Source organism: Panulirus ornatus, chromosome 33 (assembly GCF_036320965.1).
Source record: "Panulirus ornatus isolate Po-2019 chromosome 33, ASM3632096v1, whole genome shotgun sequence".
In the NCBI taxonomy this organism is placed as follows: Eukaryota; Metazoa; Arthropoda; class Malacostraca; order Decapoda; family Palinuridae; genus Panulirus; species Panulirus ornatus.
In genome coordinates this window covers 16,304,389-16,326,311 of record NC_092256.1, presented here as the reverse complement: position 1 = coordinate 16,326,311, position 21,923 = coordinate 16,304,389, and the positions used below count along the sequence as shown (strand labels likewise).

General features: G+C 41.9%; 1 protein-coding gene across 1 annotated transcript in view; it reads left to right on the top strand.

The window, feature by feature from the left end:
• Nucleotides 1-16,025, top strand: part of LOC139759496 (uncharacterized) — a 198,060-nt gene extending 182,035 nt beyond the window's left edge. Inside the window, exons 4-7 of the mRNA XM_071681677.1 lie at nt 7,168-7,301; nt 10,141-10,372; nt 11,807-11,943; nt 13,468-16,025. Coding sequence (XP_071537778.1) covers nt 7,168-7,301; nt 10,141-10,372; nt 11,807-11,880 — 440 coding nt within the window. The 3' untranslated portion in view covers nt 11,881-11,943; nt 13,468-16,025. The remainder of the gene's footprint in view (nt 1-7,167; nt 7,302-10,140; nt 10,373-11,806; nt 11,944-13,467) is intronic.
• Nucleotides 16,026-21,923: the final 5,898 nt, after the last annotated feature.

Genomic DNA, 21,923 nt, shown 5'->3' with positions numbered 1-21,923 from the left:
CAACTCCCACGCCCTCCTCCCCCTTCCTCTCTCTCACCCCCACGACCCTCGCTCCCTCTTTCCCTCCCTCCCTCACTCCCTCCATCCCAACAACTGTTGAGCTCAACACGACGACACGCGCTGGAAATTCTTCCCAGTTGTGACTGGAAATGAAACAATGATTTCCCTTGTACGCTAACACCCCCCCTAACCCCCCTTCCCTCCCCCACAAACACACCCCCACCTCCCAACCCATCCTAAGCCCTCCCTCCGCAACGCAATGCTCGATTTTCGTATCTACGGTTTTGTGTTCTGGTTTTGTGTGTCGTATATATATGTATCATCTCTTCCTGGGACGAGCGCCGGAGTTTGTGTTACTGCCATCCTGGGGAAAGCGTCCCCGTACTGTCTCCCGAACGAGAGAGAGAGAGAGAGAGAGAGAGAGAGAGAGAGAGAGAGAGAGAGAGAGAGAGAGAGAGAGAGCTTCGTGTGTTGGTAACGACGTCTTCAGCAGCAACACAAGTCCAGAAACACTTCAGAGAGAGAACACACTCAGGAGGTTTGGCAGCCATTAGACGCGTCTGCTTCCTCTAACTCGCATCATATGTGCGCCACCGCCACCACACACCCCGGGGAGGGGAGGGAGGGGGAGTTTACACCACAACCTAAACACCACCGTGACTCCTCTCTCTCTCTCTCTCTCTCTCTCTCTCTCTCTCTCTCTCTCTCTCTCTCTCTCTCTCTCTCTCTCTCTCTCTCTCAACTCCTCCTTCTCCTCCTCCTCCCCTTTCTCTATCTTACTTCCCTCTCTCAACTCCTCCTTCTCCTCCTCCTCCCCTTTCTCTATCTTACTTCCCTCTCTCAACTCCTCCTTCTCCTCCTCCTCCTCCCCTTTCTCTATCTTACTTCCTCCCCTCTTCCTCTCCCGGGAGCTTAGGCGAGGGGAGAAGCACCCCCAAGGGAGATGTAAGGACCCAGCCCAATACTCCGATACGAGTGTGTGTGTGTGTGTCTCTCTCTAGGCTGTTGTGGTCAGGGGATCATCAAGCTGTATTTACAGGTCTGGCTGGGTCCTGTGAGGGTCTTGTCTGGGACAGGTGTCTTGCCGCACGAGCTCCGAAGGGGGGGTGGTCCACAGGACCAGCTCCCTCTCTCTCTCTCTCTCTCTCTCTCTCTCTCTCTCTCTCTCTCTCTCTCTCTCTCTCTCTCTCTCTCTCACACACACACACACACACACAAACACAACTGGTTAACGTGTTTACGGGTTCTTAACAACATGAACATCTGTCATACGAAGCCTGGTCATTAACCATTAATTTTCAGCTTTATCTATTCACAAAGCAATTCGCTTATAGTTTTAACTCCGTTACCAATTATAATATCTTAATTGAAAATACACAGCAGGAATCATTTCAAAGCAGCTGTGAAATATTTATGAAAGTTGTGCGCTGGAAGCATTAACTCTCAGATTAATATATGTACATGCGAATTTATAATGTATGTATGTGTGTTTACAAATATATTTTACGTATGTACACAAAGGCACAAATTCATGTAAACACCCTCCCCCACACACCCCCGCCCCCCCCACACACACACTTCAAAGTTAGAGTCAGATACATGGCTGATGAATTTCAGTCCTACCAAAGGTAAAGTAGTGGGAGGAGACAAAGTGAAAGATGGGCTTAATATGGTCAATACCCAGCAGGATATGAGCTCCAGGATTCTGTGTGTGTGTGTGTGTGTGTGTGTGTGTGTGTGTGTGTGTGTGTGTGTGAAATACTTTGGAAGTCGAACATCGTCCATAATCCCGTCGCCAGAGTGCAGAATTAGGAAAACGGTAAAGGAGGCCAAACTGACCCCTGACATTCAAATATATAAGGAAATATTCAGCGAGCTGCTCGCGCCATAAAACAGGATATAACTGGAATATGTTCCCAAGTTTGGTCATTGTGCCTAAGGAGGATCAAAGAGTTTAGAGAGAAGGTCAAGAGCAGGAGAGCAACAAAGATGATACCAGAATTAAGAGGGATGGGTTGCAGGACAAGGCCAAATACCTGAAATGTGTTTATCATGGAAGAGAGATGAGTAAAGGGGTGACCTGATCATATATGATCTTTTAGTTTCTAAAACCACCTGATGACGTCAAGAGTAAACACCTCTTCGAAAGATGTGAAGATGGAGTGACCATAAGCCATGACGGGATGGTAAGTTTTGTTAGTGGATAAATGGAAATGGACTGTGGGATGAAACTGTGAATGTGGAGGGCATGCAGGAGTTCAAAAAGTTATATAACAGTATAGAAAGCTTAAGATATGTGGCCCCACGGGTGGAGAAATCTTTCTCCGTATAGCACAAACAGATAACTACACATAAATAATTACCCACACACACACACACACACACACACACACACACACTACGAGGTAAGCAGCACTCACAATCAGAAAACGGGAATAAATTTAGAAATTCAGTTTAAGGAACAAGAAACTGTTTTTTTATAACCCATTCCCCAAAAATCGAAATAATCATTGACGATGTCTTAAGCTATGTTACAAAAATAGAAAAAAATACGTCAATTAACGCCATTGTGTCGCCCACACTAAGTATTAGTTCTGTAAAAACAAAATAAAATCTATAGCCTAATTCATAACTCCTTGATAGCATCAATACGCATAGATAGGTAGATATTCCTCTTCCTGCCAAAACATCGGTAAAATTATTCAATCTACCACAAAAAATATCTAATCTACCGCACAATTATTTAATCTACCGCACAATTATTTAATCTATCGCACAATTATTTAATCTACCACACAATTATCTTTTTTTTTTATGTCTTGAAAAACTCTCCCCTTTTTAACAAGAGGTCGTTGTTGAGAAGAAGGAGCATCTAATGAGCCTATGGTGGTTTAATGGTTCGCGTTCCTCATACCAGTGAATCGACTCCAGGGGACAACTTTTGGATCTGATAGCCTAGCCTTTAACCTCACCTAAGAGTCGGGCTGATGGCGTGGCCTTTATAACCTTGCCTCTTAAAGGTCAGGTTAATGGTATGGCCTTTAACCTAACACTTGAAGGTCAGGTTAGTAATTACAATAAAGTTCCGAGAGGGATGCTGGTGCTAAATTTGAGAAAAAAATATCTGCTTTTGAAAGGCTTGATTGCATGATTGAAAGGCACGTTGGAGTTGTGATGAAAACAATTCTCTTTTTTCCTCTTCTGGAGGTGTGCTTGATGAATATAAGGTTTTAATTGCCTTTTTCTTTCAATCAAATATATATATATATATATATATATATATATATATATATATATATATATATATATATATATATATATATATATATACATATATATATATGAGAGAGAGAGAGAGAGACTTCTTGTTGATTACTTTTATAACATGTGCTTTTTATTCTTTTCCCTGTGGCTCTCGTTCGCTTTTACTTTCACACTTTCTCTTTTTTTTCTCTCTCTCTCTCTCTCGCTTTCTTTATCTCTCTTCCCCAAACCCTCTTTCGCTTCCTCACCTTCACTTTCTCTGCCACTGTGGCAAAATCTCATCGTAGGCAGGTAGGTGGAGAGGCATTCTCTATCACTGCTTTTCAACCTTTCTGTCTGTCTTTCTGTCTATCTGTCTGTCTGTCTATCTGTTTGTCTGTCTGTCTGTCTGTCTGTCTGTCTATCTGTCTGTCTGTGGCGGTAGGTGGTAGACAGCCACCGACCAGGGAGGTATATACTACTGGTACTAAACACCTGGGTGACGGGAGGGCCAACGACGGATGCGAAGTGAGCCACCACTTCAGTGGCTGTCAGGTTTCACACTCTACCCCCAACCACACGTGGGCTGCTGCCTTCCATACCATGATATAATCAATCTATTTCTCGGCGAAAAAAAAAAAATAATAAAATCTCGACGTAAGCACTCGTAAGTACTCTCTCTCTCTCTCTCTCTCTCTCTCTCTCTCTCTCTCTCTCTCTCTCTCTCTCTCTCTCTCTCTCTCTCTCCATTTGCATTTGGCTCTTCCCTTGCTTTCCATAATATTCATCAATGACTCTCTCTCTCTTTCTCTCTCTCTCTCTCTCTCTCTCTCTCTCTCTCTCTCTCTCTCTCTCTCTCTATCTCTCTCTCTCTCTCTCTCTCTCTCTATTTGCATTCGGCTCTTCCCCTAATTCCCATAATATTCATCCATGACGTCAATAATAACCATTAGTCTTCATAATCGTATGGATAATATGATGTTTAATACACACTCGCGATACAATATTAATCAATTCCTCTTAATGACTGATCATCCATAACACACGGTCTTTTTTTTTTTTTTTTTTAATTTTAAGTCATTTCCATGTGCCAGTAAATGATTTACAATATGCCACTGTGATTTACTGAGTGGGTTCCCCTGGCGTAACAACTATGACGACAGAATTTACAAATTAATGACCCACAGAATGGCGGGTACTCAGCAAGCTCATGCTTTGTCTATGGCTCTTTTTAATATCTATCTATCTATTCATCTATCTATCTATCCATCTATCTATTACCTATCTATCTACTATCCATCTGTCTATCTATCTATCAATCTATCTACATTCCAGGACCTCTTAATCCACCGTTTTTTGCATTTGTGCTTAACCAAATACCTTTCATCTTGCACACATAATGAATAAGGTCTCCATCAATCATTTCCCTGCTCCTGAATGGAGCGTAACTTGGATACTGTGGGATCCCCTTAAACGAAGTCCTGATAATTAATCAAATCATAAAACCGGTGGACGCGGCCTGCTATCTGAGCGCTGCAGGAGCCTCATAAGAACAGAAAAGACTCGTGGGTCAGGCAGTAAGGAAGTAAATAATCATAAAGTCAACAACTTCTTAATGTAATTTGTTCAAGGACGTATGATTACATTTCTCAGAATGTTACGAATTATATTAATCATAACCAATGAATTTTCTGAGCACGTTTGTAAAAGCAGTTGTCTCTCAAGGGGAAAGAAGCTGCTCAGTGCTGCCAGAATCAGTCGATCCTCATGAAGCGTTACATATCTCATGACCCTGGCCTATGTAGACCTCATGAACCTACATGTCCCCATAGGCAACACATACCTCATGACCCGTATGTCGGCAGTGCCCGCACATATACTCTCTGATCCATAAATTCACATGGCCAACTCACAGTTCATGACTTACATATCCATACGGCCAATACATATAGTACATGATCCACACATCCACATGGCCAACATAAGCTTAATAATCCACTTTCTCACATGGGCAACAGACACCTCATGATCAACACATTCACATAACCAACACATACTTCGAAACCCAGATATCAACATGGCCAACATACATTTACATGATCAACACATACTTCATAACTCAGACATCCACATGGCCAACCCATACTCTATGATCAACACATTCACATGGCCAACATAAACTTAATGACTCACATGCTCTCATGAGCAACACACGCCTCATGACTCTCACATTCAACACAGCCAAACATATACTTCACAACCCACACATCCACACAGCCAACATACATCTCGTTCCCCTTGACACATAATTCCCATTCCTTTCCTTTTTTTGTCCATTTTTACCTCGGGTACACAGAAATATTCTCTTTCTAATTAAAAGAAAATAAATGAAAGAAAAACTTTTTTTATGGTGTACATATATAATTTTTCTCTTGTCTAGAAAGGTTGCTTCATCAAATACTAAGCTTCTCCAGCCTTTTGCTTCTCGACTGCAAGAGAACTCCAGAGGGATCTTTCGTTGTATTGGGTCGTTCCACTGGTGGATAATAGTGACTGGAAGCCTTGATCGTTATTAGATGTGAGGAACAAGGAGTCAGAGTTCTATGGGGCGAAAGAAAGCATTCGTATTTGTTGGCTTTAAAAAGGGGGAGAGGAAGGCCAAAGAATCTAAGTTAAAGACCAAATGACACAATGTTTCCTGCATCTTTTGCTGGTGAAACACGTCTGGCAGTCTCCAACTTCTTATTCTCCATTACTGAGAGTGTTTTTCAATTGTTACAGTTGACAGATCTCTGTTATTTGGTAATTCTAATCAACTCTCACACCGACAGAGATCAGCATTTGAGTGCTTCCCTCCGATTTACGTAAATCAGTCGCTTTACCCAGACGTGAGATTCCATTCACCCTCTCTCTCCTTTCTCCCTGATGCTAAGCTGTGGTTACCTCACCTCGAGTTATGTCGGATTTAACCCTCTTCCCATCCTGGATTCCCAGTGAGATCCACCTTCATCCTTAAGTGAGATGGTTTCTCCAGTATTCCACAAGTCTAAACGTGTAGGTTTTACGTATACCTTAATCTCCAGATAGGTAAGGTCTAGGTCACTTTAGAGACGCATGTTGATTCTAACATTTGTCTTTTCCAACACAGCAGCTGACATTGTATGGGCAAAGCCATGCTCCAGTCGGGGTCATCACTGCATGTCGAAGCTTTGCGACTCTCTACCTTCTCATGTCTTTCCCAATCACTATGACCTGGCACGTTTCAAAAGACAGGTCTTTCACTTTCTCAAAAATTCGCAAATACTCTCCCTTGTATTTTCTATTTCTAATTCATAATCCTCTCTATTTTCAGTTAAGGCCCGCCCTTGATGTGGAACTTCTGTCCGTGACTGGAGCCTTCAACATTAGAAAAAAAAATAAAAGAATCACAACGCTTATTGTAACTTGCTTCTGACCCTAGATATTTCATGTCTAACTTCCTTCAGTTCCAGATATACCAAATGTGACTCACCTCAACGCCAGATGTATATACCAGGTTGAAACTAATTTCCACTATGATATGCCTGTGATTCTTTCTTAAGTCACCCCAGATACTGTAATTCTCCCTCACCCCCTGATATGCCTTTTGTACCTTCATCCCCAGATAAACCAGTTATAATTTTTCATCCCCAGATAAACGAATTATAACCCCTTCACCCCTATATAAGCCACTTATAGCCCTCTTTGCCCCCAGATATTTTGTGAATCGCCCCATTACTATCCTTTCGTCCCCTAAATTCACAGAATCACTCCACTACTCTCCTTCCTTCCTTCCTTCCCAGATTCATTCCAGATATTCACAGAAGAATCACCGTACTTTCTTCATTCATTCCTTTAGATTCATCCCCCTTCCAGAAGTATTAAAACTCCTTCCCTTTCCCCCAGATACCCCAGAGAGCGACCCCCACATCTCGGGCATCAGAAGGAAGTATCACGTAGGGGACTTGGTGAAGGTCAACTGCACCTCATCGCCCTCCAAGCCTGCAGCATCACTCATCTGGTACATCAACGATGAGCAGGTACGCCAACACGTTGATGGCTGATACTATGCTGAGGGAAGGTACGCTCAGTCATGGTTCATGGATGGGAGGCATGGTGCACCTCTGTGGCTGAACACAAGGTACTCTGAGGCTTGGAAGCCAATGGTACATTGACGACAGGTACATGAAACCCTGACCAGTAATGGCTCATTGATGACAGGGACGAAACGTCTTGATCATTAATGGTTCACTGACGACAGGGACGAAACATGATCATTAATGGTTCACTGATGACAGGGACGAAACGTCTTGATGATTAATGGTTCACTGACGACAGGGACGAAACATGATTATTAATGGTTCACTGATGACAGGGACGAAACATGTTGATCATTAATGGTTCACTGATGACAGGGACGAAACATCTTGATCATTAATGGTTCAGTGACGACAGGGACGAAACATGTTGATCATTAATGGTTCACTGATGACAGGGACGAAACATGTTGATCATTAATGGTTCACTGAAGACAGGGACGAAACATCTTTATTAATGGTTCATTGACGACAGGTACAGACGAATGGTACTCTGATGAATCATGCAGTACCTGGACGATCTAGAGGTATGCTAATGATAACGGTACGCCTTCATCGAAGACGGTACAGTGACGGCAGGTACGGTGCAATGTTATCTTCAAAGGTACACTGATCACAGGTGTATGGTACGAACACAAACATTAACAGTACACTGCTACACCCCAGGCCACCTACGCCACTAATACCAACACCACAAACATCATCCCCATCACCAGCACCACCACTACCACCAACATTATCTTCACCACCGTCGACAATCTAGCGATACAGCGTAGCTGAACCGCTAGACATACCTGCTAACATCATAAACAGATATTCGAAGGGATCAACAGAGACATTTTTTCTTTCTAATTCATCTTCAGCTATCATCTTTAGCATATCGTTTTCAAATTCACATGCTTCAGGCAAGAATATATATATATATATATATATATATATATATATATATATATATATATATATATATATATATATATATATATTCGTAATAACCATGTTGAGAATTCTTCGGGTCGTGGTTCATGAGAAAGTGCGATCCGCGTTCACTTGCCTTATCTCCGCAACAACAATGGCGAAGACGCTGGAAGGAGAGGGTGGAGGGAGATGGGAGGATCGTCTCCAGTCTCCCCTTGACCCATCTGATCCCCACCCCATCACCCCAGCCTCCCCTTCCCTCGTTCACCCGAGCAAGGAACGTTAACCAGCGCCTTGGACGAAGGTCCCCTTAACTTGTGTCATCGAGTGTGTTCATTATTTGCCCATGTGCCGCGAAAGGCGTTTCATCACGACCTCGTCTACAGGTCCGAGGACGAGAGAGGAGAAAGTTCGACCCGGGAAGTTTGATGGGGGAGGGAGGGGAGGAAAGGGGAGGGGAGGGGAGGAGGTGGAGGAAGGGATGGGGAGTAGGGGGTGGAGAAGAGAAGGTGTTATTAAGAGCATCACAAAGTTCATAATCACTGACGTAAGTCCGATGAAGACTCCGTTAGGGTTGGATGGGGTGGGAAGGTAGGGGAGGGCTGGGAGAAGACCTTCTCCTCCCCTCCTCCCTCCTTGTTCTTCCACAAGGCTTTCGTCGCTTAGCCTGAGTTTGTTGGAGAAAAAGAGAGAGGGAGGGAGGGAGGGAGGGAGGGAGGGAGGGAGGGAGGGAGGAAAGGAGGGACTGTTTAGGGGAGAATGAGAGAGAGAGAGAGAGAGAGAGAGAGAGAGAGAGAGAGAGAGAGAGAGAGAGAGAGAGAGAGAGAGAGAGAGAGAGAGAGAGAGAGAGAGAGAGGGAATGGCGTCATGTTCAGAGGGAAGCATAAATGAAGAACAGGAGGAGAAAGAGGTTGTGAAGGACCGAGAAGAGAAGAGGAGGCAGAAGGAGGGATGGTGGTAGGTTGAAGAACATGGTGAGAACACAGGTAAGGAGATGGATAACTGGGTGAGATCGAGGCACGAAAGGTACTGAACGAACCTATTAATGTCTATGTGGACTGAAATGAAAAGAAAAAAGAAAAATCACAAATAAAAGTTATTGTGTGTTTTTACGCAGACACAGACACACACACACACACACACACACACACACACACACACACACACACACACACACACACACATCGTCAGAGAAAATGTTAGGCAAAATGAGGCCAATACAGTACACATTATGTTACAGAAAAAAGAAAAAAAAAACCTCAGTGAACATAACACTATCAGCACAGAAAAAAATGCGGTAAAAACATATGAAAAGACTCTAACTCATATAAGCCAGATTGTCTAAAATCTTATTTACTCAAACTGGAAAACGAATTCCTCGTATGTACGAAAATCTCAAAATCATCTTGTGTGAATTTCACATTACAAATTGCTGTCTGGTTATTCCTTTGGAACACATCACCTGCAACACAAAACAAACTGAAATACATATTTGTTATCTTCTTTGTATCAAGGAATAAACCCTTTACTTTCTTTAAACTATTATTGTTAGTCGTTCATAATCCAACACGTATATGTTAGTATATGCTTCTGTCATCTTATGAAAGGTCTTACTTAAACTGTTTACGAGTCATTCACGAGAATCGAACCCCTGTCTATCCCATCGTGGCTTAGGGGTTCTGGCTACCACGCAGATGGACTGGGGTTTCCCTCCCTCCCTCCCTCACAGATGGACTAGGGTTTCCCTCCCTCCTCGTCCTCAACTCCCTCAGGCTCTCTCTTATTAACCTGAGGTCCCCACCACCATCATCATCATCATCTTCCTCCTCACAACTCCTCCTCCTCCTCCTCCTCTCCTCACTGCTAGGCTGACAGCGCGTCGCTGGTGGACTACGCTCCCGTCACTGACTCGGAGGGCCTGGAGACGTCGATCCTGGGGCTACACTTCCGCGCCCGCATCAACCACCTCCGCCAGGGTCATCTCAAGCTGCAGTGCACCGCCACCATCGCCGCCGTCTACTACCGCGAGAACACCATCTACGCGCAGGCGCACCTCGCTCACCGCGGCGATGCGCTCGAGAGCAGGGGCATCTTCGCAGGTAAGTTTCGCGATGCTGTGGTGGTGGTGGTTTTAAAGCCGCGTTTGTGGCGAGGCCTTGCGGTGGTGGTGTGTGTGAGGTGGTGACCTCTGAGCTGTGGTGGCGTGGTTCGAGCGTTCTGGCGATGGATCTTTTCGTAGATTTAAGAAGAACGAATATTTACTGATAACTGAGTTAAAGGGAATACAATAACTGACGCGTTTCGTTATCCGTTCTGTTCGTCTCACTACAATTTGATGGTTGAACTCTGGATGATTTTCTTCCTGCCATTTAGCTCGATCCATTCTTGCAAAAAAATGTTCAAAAATGGCCAACAAAAATTCCTTAACTGAGGCCTTTGCAGTTGTTGGTGAAAGCCCTATCCTAAATCCCTGGGGGGATTATGCACAAAGAAGGATTTTGGTCTTGTGAATACCGAAAAATACCGGCGAACTGTATTTCGGTAATTCACCTTTGTCAGTAAGTAACGCCAGATATGAGGTTCTGGGGTTGTACAGTAATAAGAACGATAATAATGATGATGATAATAATAATAATAATAATAATAATAACAATAATAATAATAATAATAACAATAATAATAATAATAATAACAATAATGATAATAATGAAAATAATAATAATAATAATAATAATAATAATAATAATAATAATAATAATAATAATAATAATGATAATAATAATAATAATAATAATAATAATAATAATAATAATAATAACAATAATAATAATAATGATAATAATAATAATAATAATAATAATAATAATAATAATAATAATAATAATAATAATGATAATGACTATGTATGACCTATAATTATATGTACTCCCACTAACAACTAATGACTCTATAATTACCTTGTATAATCACAGCTCCTCGTAGTTCAGCCATAGATGCCAATCACTCATAACACATCATCACATACAAGGACGTTCAGGAATTATTACCTTTGCTGATAATCTCCAATGATTATCCATTATCGCATACAAAGAGGTTAGGGGATTACCATCTTATTGATAATTCACAGTGGTTGTTCTTAATCACATACAAAGACGTTACGGGGGGGGCGTCATTGATAATCGTATAATTATCAATTATCAACTGTCAATGAACGTGAATTATTTCTTCTCTTTGGGGATTACCATCTTATTGATAATTCACAGTGGTTGTTCTTAATCACATACAAAGATGTTAGGGGGGGCGGGCCGTCATTGATAATTATATAATTATCAATTATCAACTGTGAATGAACGTTAATTATTTCTTCTCTTTGGGGATTACCATCTTATTGATCATTCATAGTGGTTATTCTTAATCACATACAAAGACGTTACGGGGGGCGGGCCGTCGTTGATAATTATATAATTATCAATTATCAACTATGAATGAACGTGAATTATTTCTTCTTTATTTTCTATTCCACTTCGTGGCAGGACGGGCATCAGGTGTGGGGGAAGTACGGGTATGGGTCGTCCTTGCCAGCGTGGCAGCACTGCTCATCAGGTAACACCCGCTCGCTCACTCACCATCCCCCCTTCGCTGATTGGCCGGCTCTCCAGCTGCACTACAGGTGAGGTGTCTCCAGCTCTCTCTCTCTCTCTCTCTCTCTCTCTCTCTCTCTCTCTCTCTCTCTCTCTCTCTCTCTCTCTCTCTGTTCTGTTGTCTTTCTTTCCTGCATGACCACACCACCCCCCTCCCACATTGTGCACCGCCAGCAATCAGTCCACAGATGTACACAACCTCTCCATCTCGCACATAAACACATGACTCGTTTTACGTAAACTGATCCAAGTTACGTGCCACTAAGAGAGATCTAACAAAGAACTAAAATTTTAACGTTAACAAAAGGGAACTCACTTCTTGGTAAATTTCTGGCTGTTTTGTTTTTCCGATTTTTCAGCAAAAAAAAAAAAAAATTAGTAAATTTGTAAATTTTTCCAAATAGGTTAGTCTCTCTTTTCCCATTTTTCTCCTTTTCTTCTTACTGTTGCCAGTCTAGATCATGCAGGCAGGATAAACGGTAGAGATAATAATGAGAATAAGCGAAAACTATTAAATAACTGAATTTAAATGCCTTCAACTTTTGCTCTTGTTCGCTGGCACACTTTTATCATTATATTTTTTCATTTCAAATCTGTCGCAACATTATATATTAAAGCTCTCCACTTTACCCAAATTAAAGGTTATGTGATGTGCACTTAACAGGGAATAAAATATTTATGACCCACTCGACATAAGGCCCATCTGATTATCATCATCAACTCTCAGAACATACAACACCACAACGCTGATATCATGTTTATGAAGCCGCTGTACGAGATTATATTTTGTTGTGGTGTGTGATTACGGTGTAGCAAACTCTGCTGTGGTGTGTGAACTTACGACACGACACGTACTTCATGTGGTGTTGGGTGATTTGATCGAGTGAGTAGTAAAAGGGTACGAGAGAAGTGCGGTAATAAAAGTGAGGTTGAGGGAGCAAAAGAAGGTGTCCTGAAATGGTGTGGAAGTAAGGAGAGAATGAGTGAGGAGAGTTGAAAAAGAGGACATATGTGTCAGAAGTTAAGGGACAAGAAGAATGGGAAGACCAAACTGAACATGGAAGGATGTAGTGGAAAATGTTTCAAGTGGTCAGGGCCTGAATATGCAGGAGGGTGAAAGGCCTTTACGGGATAGAATGAATTGGAACGATGTGCTATACAGGTTACGACGTACTGTCAATAGACTGAACCAGGGCATGTGAAACGGCCGTGGGAATTCATGAAAAGGTCTATAGGGTCTGGATGTTTATAGGAAGTTGTGGTTTTTGTCCATATATATATATATATATATATATATATATATATATATATATATATATATATATATATATATATATATATATATATATATATATATATATGACAATATAAGACAAGTTCAATTATTACATCACAATATTCTAAAATACATTAATGAATATTTAATGTTTTCCTTATTGGATCCCGAACACTATGTCAAATATCATAATCCATTACCCACACTTTTTCAACCTATCAACTGTGACTATACAAGATATGAATTATTAAACTAACGAATAATTCACTTGTTTCAGATGCGGTCCAGGGTCACCAGACTGTTCTACAGACCCCTTAACTTCCCTCCCTCCCCTTCCCTTTGCTTACCCAACCCTTTTCTCTCCCTTTTATACAATACAGTGCCAAATATTTAGTTTGCCTCGTCAGTTTGAGGAGTGACCCGTTGTGACCAAGGAAAGAACGACCTGTGAGCCAAAGATTGTACTACTGTGGCCAAGGAAAAAATAAAAAGCCTCTGTGGCCAAAGCAAATGTCCTTGTGGCCCAAAGGAATGGACCAATGGGGCTAAGTTCACAAGGGAGAGAACTGGCCTTGTCCATAAACTAGGGAAAGTGAGTTTAGCTAAAAAGAAAAAGGAGAAACATTAAAAGAAAAATACCTGGAACTGCTTAAAGCTGTGTAAATCGTGTTTCCCAGTGGGAGTTTGGAACTTGCTTTACACTGAGGAAAATAAAGGAAGATAATTTGGAGCTACAATGAACTTGCTGTGAGTGAAATAAAGTGGTGATAAGTAAAGAGTGAACCAACTCGAAATAAAGTGGAGATAAGTTAAACGAACTTAAAAACGTAATTAGTGGATTAATTTTCTTGCGATGAACTTAAAGGTTTACACTTGAACTTTCGACAGACTGATCTTTCAAAAAGCGTATAATGATATGATCTTTAGTGCGTTAATGGCAAAGACACAAAGCTCAAATGGATCGAACTTAGTGCACTACTAGAGGAGGATAATATACTAAGTTCAGAAGGGTTGAACTTTCAATAGATAGAAAATTCAAAGGATAACAGACACTTAGAAGTTCAGGATTGAATATGATAATCAGTGAGTCAATCATCATGATAATCAAAGTATTAATTTTCTATAGTTTGAACTGATTACATTACAATGCAATCCATCTCAAGTTCTGAATAATGAAAATGGGAAAAAGAAAGCACAATTGGAAAACATATCTGCGTGTGAAAGTTATCATTTTCAGTGGACATTAGATATACTTCTAAAGAAAAAAGAAAATGGATTTCCACAACATGTTAAAAGCTTAACAGCCTGCAGTGATAGTGAGGTCTAAGCTGAGTCGTGTCGTTTAAGCTGAAAGGCGCGGTTGAAAGTGAAAAGTGTGGCTTAAGCTGAAAGGTGCGGCTTAAGGTGAAAAGTGTGGTTTCATCTAAGTGTTGGGGCTCAAGCTGAAAGGGTGTGGCTTAAGCTGAAGGGAACGGCTTAAGCTTATGCTAATCTTGACTAATATGTGCAATATGCAGAGGTGCCGAAAAAGTGACTGTCGAGCAAGCGTGGAGAATTACCAGGTGCAGTGCGTGAGTGTATGCATCAACTTCATGCATACAGAAATGTGTGTCAATCACTGAGTGGACGAGAATAATTAGGATAAGCTTGCAAGAGTAATTAGGATAAGCTTGCTATCCTGGGATAAAGAAAAAAAAAACCGCGCAAGGGAATATTCCAAAATGATGTTACAAGTGATATATATATATCTACCTGACAAATGTGATGCGGCAAGAGACATCATTACTGGGGGTGTAAAAACATTGATATTGTGGGCCAAATTGATGAAGTTGATGATATGAATTGATACACTACGTGTTGAAATACAGATCACGTATAATGTGAAAGATAAATCTTATACACTAAGGGTGATGTTGCTAGAAAAAAAAATACATTACAAGTGATACAGTTGATAATTCTAATGTATATAAGACAGATAAGGGAAGCTCTATGGCCGACAGAGATTGGATATTGGGCAATATAATCTGATATACTGATATAATCTGATAACTGTAAATACAGGCAGGTTGTTGTTATAGGATGATGGTGTTGTGAATGCACAAGATATACCCCGAATCAGGCAATGGTCAGGGGAAGGTGACACGATGGCCAAGAGAAGATGACATATTAGCTCAGGAAAGGTGACATGATGGCCAAGGGAAAGTGACCGTAGAGCCAACAGAAAGTTGACATGACGGCCAAGGACTAAGACGTGAGAATGATGTTATCTTCTTACAGTAGGAAAGACCATTGAGTGTAGAGTCAAAGCTTATCTTACTAAGAAAAACATTTCTTTTTTTTTTTTTGTTATTTTACCTGGAGTCGAGACCAGGTCTGTGCATGTTAATGGCTCTATCGTGACCCGGCCAAAGCACGCTGCCTCCCACAGAGAGGGACTGGATGCTGCCTCTAACACAAGCAGGGGCAACTCTGGCACCTCGCATGTCCACAGAGATTGATGGTTCTGGTAACAAAGCGCTGTGTGGCGAGACTCTGAAAGTGAACTCAACAGCTGTGTCGGTCTTCACTAGCTCAACCTCTAGGGAACCCAGACTGACACCGAGGTGATCAGTTAGTGGTTATCTGCGTTTAAAGTTTGCAGTGTGTGCGTGTGTGTGTGTGTGTGTGTGTGTGTGTGTGTGTGTGTGTGTGTGTGTGTGTGTGTGTGTGTGTGTGTGTGTATGTGTGTGTGTGGCTCTCTCTCGTAGATCTGGCGTAGCTTAGGGCAACTGTACTCCACGTTGGACAGGAATAGCTTGAGGGGGTTCTCATATATTAGGGCCAAAATAAATAAACAAATAATATATATATATATATATATATATATATATATATATATATATATATATATATATATATATATATATATATATATATATATATATATATGTTAATTTCAATGGTTAATTTTGTTATAATCTATGGAAGTCAGTTGAGGATTCTCGTTAGGCAGATAAGGCGGGATCGCTCCACATACACAAGTATAAACCCCCTCGCACGAACTGACAATGACCAACGCCCAACTCCCCATAAGCAACATCGTCTCACTCCCAACCCCAGAGGCAAAACCAGCTCACTCCTTGTTCCTGAGACATCAGCACCACATTCCCCATTCTACAGGTACCCACGCTTTACACCTTCCTCAAATTACAGTTCCCACTCCACACCTGACAATACCCAACTCCCTCCCTATTCCACATGTAGCGGAGGCTGTGATTTCCCAGTCCACACACAGCAACGCTTCGCTATTCAATATGTGATAATATCCTAGTCACCACTTCACATACGTTCTCCCTCTCTTCAATCCCACACCCCATTGTCCTTGTATGACGAAAGTGACTCCCATTCCCTCATGTAGGTATACCGTCCCTCACCCACTACAAGTTGGTGTGCCAAGTTGGTCAGGTGTTAGAAGCAGTCAAGTGGTTTCTAGATGACCCATCCCTTACCTCTGGGCAGTTAGGCTGACCCCAGAACCCTCAGCTTACTGCAAGTTCCCGAGGCCGATATGTGGTGGTGAGCAGATGAGCACCACTGGAGGCTACTTCCCCGGCATTAGCCGTGGTCTAAACCCCATGATTTGTGTGAGAACGACCTGGGTGCGAACCATCTTGATTTAATGAAGAGGGACTTCGCTATTTCTCGTGGAGAGGTTCACAATCTAAAGCCACAGGGAACAAGACATTGCTCTCTTCTCTTGAGGGATGGGAGAGTAGTACATCTAACCAAGGCTCTTCCAGTTTAGTGGAGAAAAAGAGACAGAGATCGACCTGTCCACATACTGACACCTTCCCTGGCCTTCCATATTATCAGAAGTAGTGTGACATTAGTTGTACCGTCGGCAGTCAAAGGATAGTCTGGAAGGGCTTGTGTCAACCCCATCATTTGCTTCCATCAGACTGGAACAGGATGCTTGAGAGAGTATGAATGGTTCCTAGAATACGTGGAGTGGATAGTTACTCGGGCATATGTAGAGGGGTTATAAGGTTTAAAGAGATGGCTAATGAGGGACAGCATAGCTTCCAGGATGCGTTCCAGGACGCTCAGTTGGGAGGCGATACTTCCATGGATATCGCTAAGATTGTATAGTTCCTGTGACTCCAAGGTTAGGAATAGTTGTAGAACAGGTCTTGGATGGATGTGGGACACCAGGATGTGAGAGAAGGGATAGGTGCTGTAGCTTATGGTGTTACTTAAGAGGGACTGTTGCCTTAATTCTCATACAAGAGGTTTACAGATATCTTGAAAGAGAAGGTTGCTCATTGATTTTTTTCTTTACTATGACCACAGACGCTCGACTAACCGGAGAGAGTTCTGTAACCGCGCATGGGGGGTAAAACATGAGGTAATCACTGGCTGTGGATGCGAATGAATCAGAGCGTAGGAGGCAGCGAGGTAACAGAGCCCAGAGGGAGAGAGATCAGGCATCGTCAGCCGCCGCATCAGCTGTGGGAGAATGAGCAGCAGGCGCGCCGGGAGCGACAGTAGCAGCGGCAGTAGCATGAAACGGCAGAGGCAAACAACAATAGCATCAGGAGCACAAGTAGCTACAACTATTGTCGTGTATAATGAAGCCAGTAGCCTGCAGTCCTCCTTCGGGTGCAGCTGGTCTGTGTTGTTTGTCTTGGGCAAGTGCTGGGAGGCCCAGCACCCGGGCCTGAACAACCAACTCTCTCAAGGTTCACTATCGATTCCGCCAGCCGCCGTTTGAGGAGCTTATGAATACGTACATAATTAAGACAAATGTACAGTCTACGCCGGCAGATGTCGGCGTCGTTGCTCGACTCTGCCGGAGACCAGCAGTTCACACCCTTACTCTCCTCCTGCGAGGGGACTATATCGGCCCACACCCCTACCTCCGGAGGTCAACAGTCCGTGGAGGTAGCCCCAAGGGGGAGGTTTAAGAGTGACTGGGTGGGTGGTTCCCTGGCTTACGCTGCTGGAGAACTCACCCCTTGCCCTGACCTTATCATTCTAACCTCACGGGAGAGACACCTCTCGCCTTCACCTCACTTCAACCACATTCATCCATTGTGCTGTGCCCTGAGACGACTCTGCCTCAACGCTACCTTGCCCAAGTCCCAGGAGACCCCCTCACCCCGACTCACTCCTCACCCTTCCCCGCCCCGCTGAGCTTTCCTCCATTATTCCCCCTCCACCGTTGAGCTTAGGCCCAACTTGCTCCTATTTCCTCTCCTATTCTCCCACGTTTCTGCAGTCCTCCCTACGGAGATAAGGTTCTGCAGGGAGTTATGCCGTATCCTTAGCCTATCCTCTTCCCTCGTTACGCCCCGCCCCGCCCCGAACCGTACTTCCACACCCAGCTCAATCCCGCTCCGCCCCGTCCTTCCACACCCAGCCCAATAACGCCCCGCCTTGCCTCACCCCTACCCATGTTGGCCAGAATACTGTACATAAAAGCCATATCTATAGCGTTGCTTCAGTGTTTTTGTGTTCCAGTAATTTCATCTAAAAACGAAAGGCCTCTGTTTCTTTAGCGCTAGCCCTCACACTCCTGCCCTCCCCTACACTCCACTCCCCACACTCTTCTCCATACTCCCCGCCCATATTCTATCTACTCCCCTTCCTTTCCATCCTTACATACCCACATCTTATATCCCCACACACCTGTTCTAAAATCCCTCTCATACATCGCCTTCCTCAGATCTCCTTTCCCACATTTCCGTGTCCTCCCACGCTAATCCCCCTCCCACACTTCCTCCCACAATTCCTACAGCCACACACCTTGCCACCAACTCTTCCTCACCCACACATGCATATGATTTCCCTACACCAACTTAACTTCCAAACTTAACACTCACCATCTTTACCTTCCCTCCATACACTTATAATTCCCAAAACATCTCACCCCCAAATCTCCTAACCTAAATACACACCCACGCCCCTACACCAACACTCCATTCCCATTTCCTCCTTCAAGCCTTTAACGTCGTGAAGAATGTGAGAAAAAAAAAATCACAGTGTTAAATGTACCTCAAAGACTCTTTAAAAAAAAAAGAGTGTAGCTTTTTTTTCAATGGGACGCTGACTGCACATCTTTGGCATTATATCAGGTTTATTTGTGTAAGATACTTTTGTGAGCCGGTGATATATCAGGGTCACAATCACTAGTGATGTCACTACGTCCCTGTGTGTAATGACGTCACCAAATCAGTGACATCAGCAAGTCATGGTATGTCAGTGACTTCAGCGGTTTAAGATCACTTATGTTAAATATGAAATTAACATCCCAAGATCCGGGAATGTGTGTCTCCAGATCTTCGTACAGTCTGGTCAACAGGTCTGTACTGTGTGTACAGTGACGTCACCAACGTCACTATATAATGTCTTGATTATAATCAGGTGATTATATGATGTCACCAAGTTGCTGTATATATATATATATATATATATATATATATATATATATATATATATATATATATATATATATATATATATATATATATACAGATTCTCATGGGACTAAGTGCTAACGTCAATAATAAGTAGTGTAAGGTGACTTCACCAGGTTCACTGTGAGGTGAATTCATCATGACATCAATGACATCTGGGGCCTACAAAATCAGATTCTTAAGGGTGAGGTCACCTCCCCAACGCCCTGGGTGACTTCTGATGTCACTACACCCTTGTATTGTGTGGTACAAGACACTCTTTGATGAGGCTGTGTATATGATGTATGACGTTGCTTTGCTAATCATTATTATCATTATCTTTCACGAAGCTCATTTATTTTAATAACAAGAGAAATAACAGAAAAACTGAAGCTATTAAATTTCGTGATGAGCAGTGACCATTTTTTATTTGCCCACTCTGTCAAGGTATAGATATATAAATATATATATACTTCACTAAATCCTCCCCATATGTACATATATAAATATAAATCCCCTTTCCACATACCCCCCCTTCCTCACCCCCCTCCCCTAATACCCTCTCTCCATATATGTATGTTTGCACATATATAATTTACTCCACAAAATGCACAACTGCAGGTGGCTTGCATATTTGGCCATCTAATCCCTACTCTAGAGTCTATATTGCATGTTTATAAATACATTCAGCCAAAAAGAAAACGTGATGTATGTTGAAGACTCACACTTTTCGATCTTACTACATGGAATTTTCTTCCTTTTTGTGTTGATTCTGAATTGACTGGAAAAAAAAATTTTTTGACTTGTGATTCTAACATTCCTTCCCGTTTACTTATCTATATATTTTCATTATCTATGTAAAATTTCTTCATCTCCATATCTTATCTTCTTCTGCTTGGTCTTCACCTTAATGCTAGATAGTGTCAGTGGTTCCATATCCTAATCTTATCAGTATTCGAAAAACACATTTTTCTTTTTTTTTGACGTATATTTTTCATTATCTTCAGTTCACCTTTTAACGCTTTTGTATCAGTCAAAACTTCAAGATCACGACAGTTTATAACACTAAATTCAATACGTCATTCATTTCAAAAATCGAATATATATATATATATATATATATATATATATATATATATATATATATATATATATATATATATATATATATATATATATATATATATTATATATATATATTATATATATATATATTATATATATAAAATACACAATATATATATATATATATATATATATATATATATATATATATATATATATATATATATATATATATATATATATATACTGTTATTCATTTGGCCGAAGTTTTGATAAATGTTCATTATTCATCGCCCGAGCTTTGATGTGCATATATATACCATCTGGACTAACTTTACATGTTCGATGTTATTCATACTTTATACATTCATCATAGAACTATTTATACACTGAAGATTACTGCTTCTTATTTAGTACCTTACACAGAGCCTCAGTCCCGCACTGCCGACAGTGGGACTTTGGGCCTTGCGGCAGCCGAGCCAGAAGGTCGAGAATGGCTGGTTTGAATGCTTTGAGATAATGAATGCAATTACTGGCTTAGTGTTAATTATGGTGTGACACGGGGGGCGGGAAAGTGGCTTCTCCTTCATTACCGACAAGGGCGACATGGTGGTTGCTGTGCCTTTCCACACACACACACACACACACACACACACACACACACACACACACACACACACACACACACACAGGTGTAGGCAGAGGGGACATATACTCTTGAGTAAAAACACATTTACATTAAGACCAGACGGGTTGATGTCATGTGAGAAGGTGTAACATGAATTGATGACAAGTATATACTTATAAAGACAGGCAGAAGGTGAGGAGGAGGGAGGAGGGGGATGTAAAGACATACACAGAGGAGATAAAAGAGTATGCATTTACGAGAACTGTGGACATACGCAGGTATGATTTAAGGATATACACAAGAGAGAGATAAGGATATACAAAGAGGAGGGATATCAAGACATACAATGAGGATATATGAATATATATACAGAGTATACATACACAGATATAGACAAGTGTACACACACACACACACACACACACACACACACACACACACACACACACACACACAATCAGCAAGGGTAGAGTTGGTATATATTTGTCATGTCCTACTCCGTTAATCATCCTCATGAGTGTTTCCGCCACACTGAATTTACGTATGCATAACACAGGTCGCCTTGGGAACTGAACGTAGGAGCAGACCTCACCACCTCATACAGAG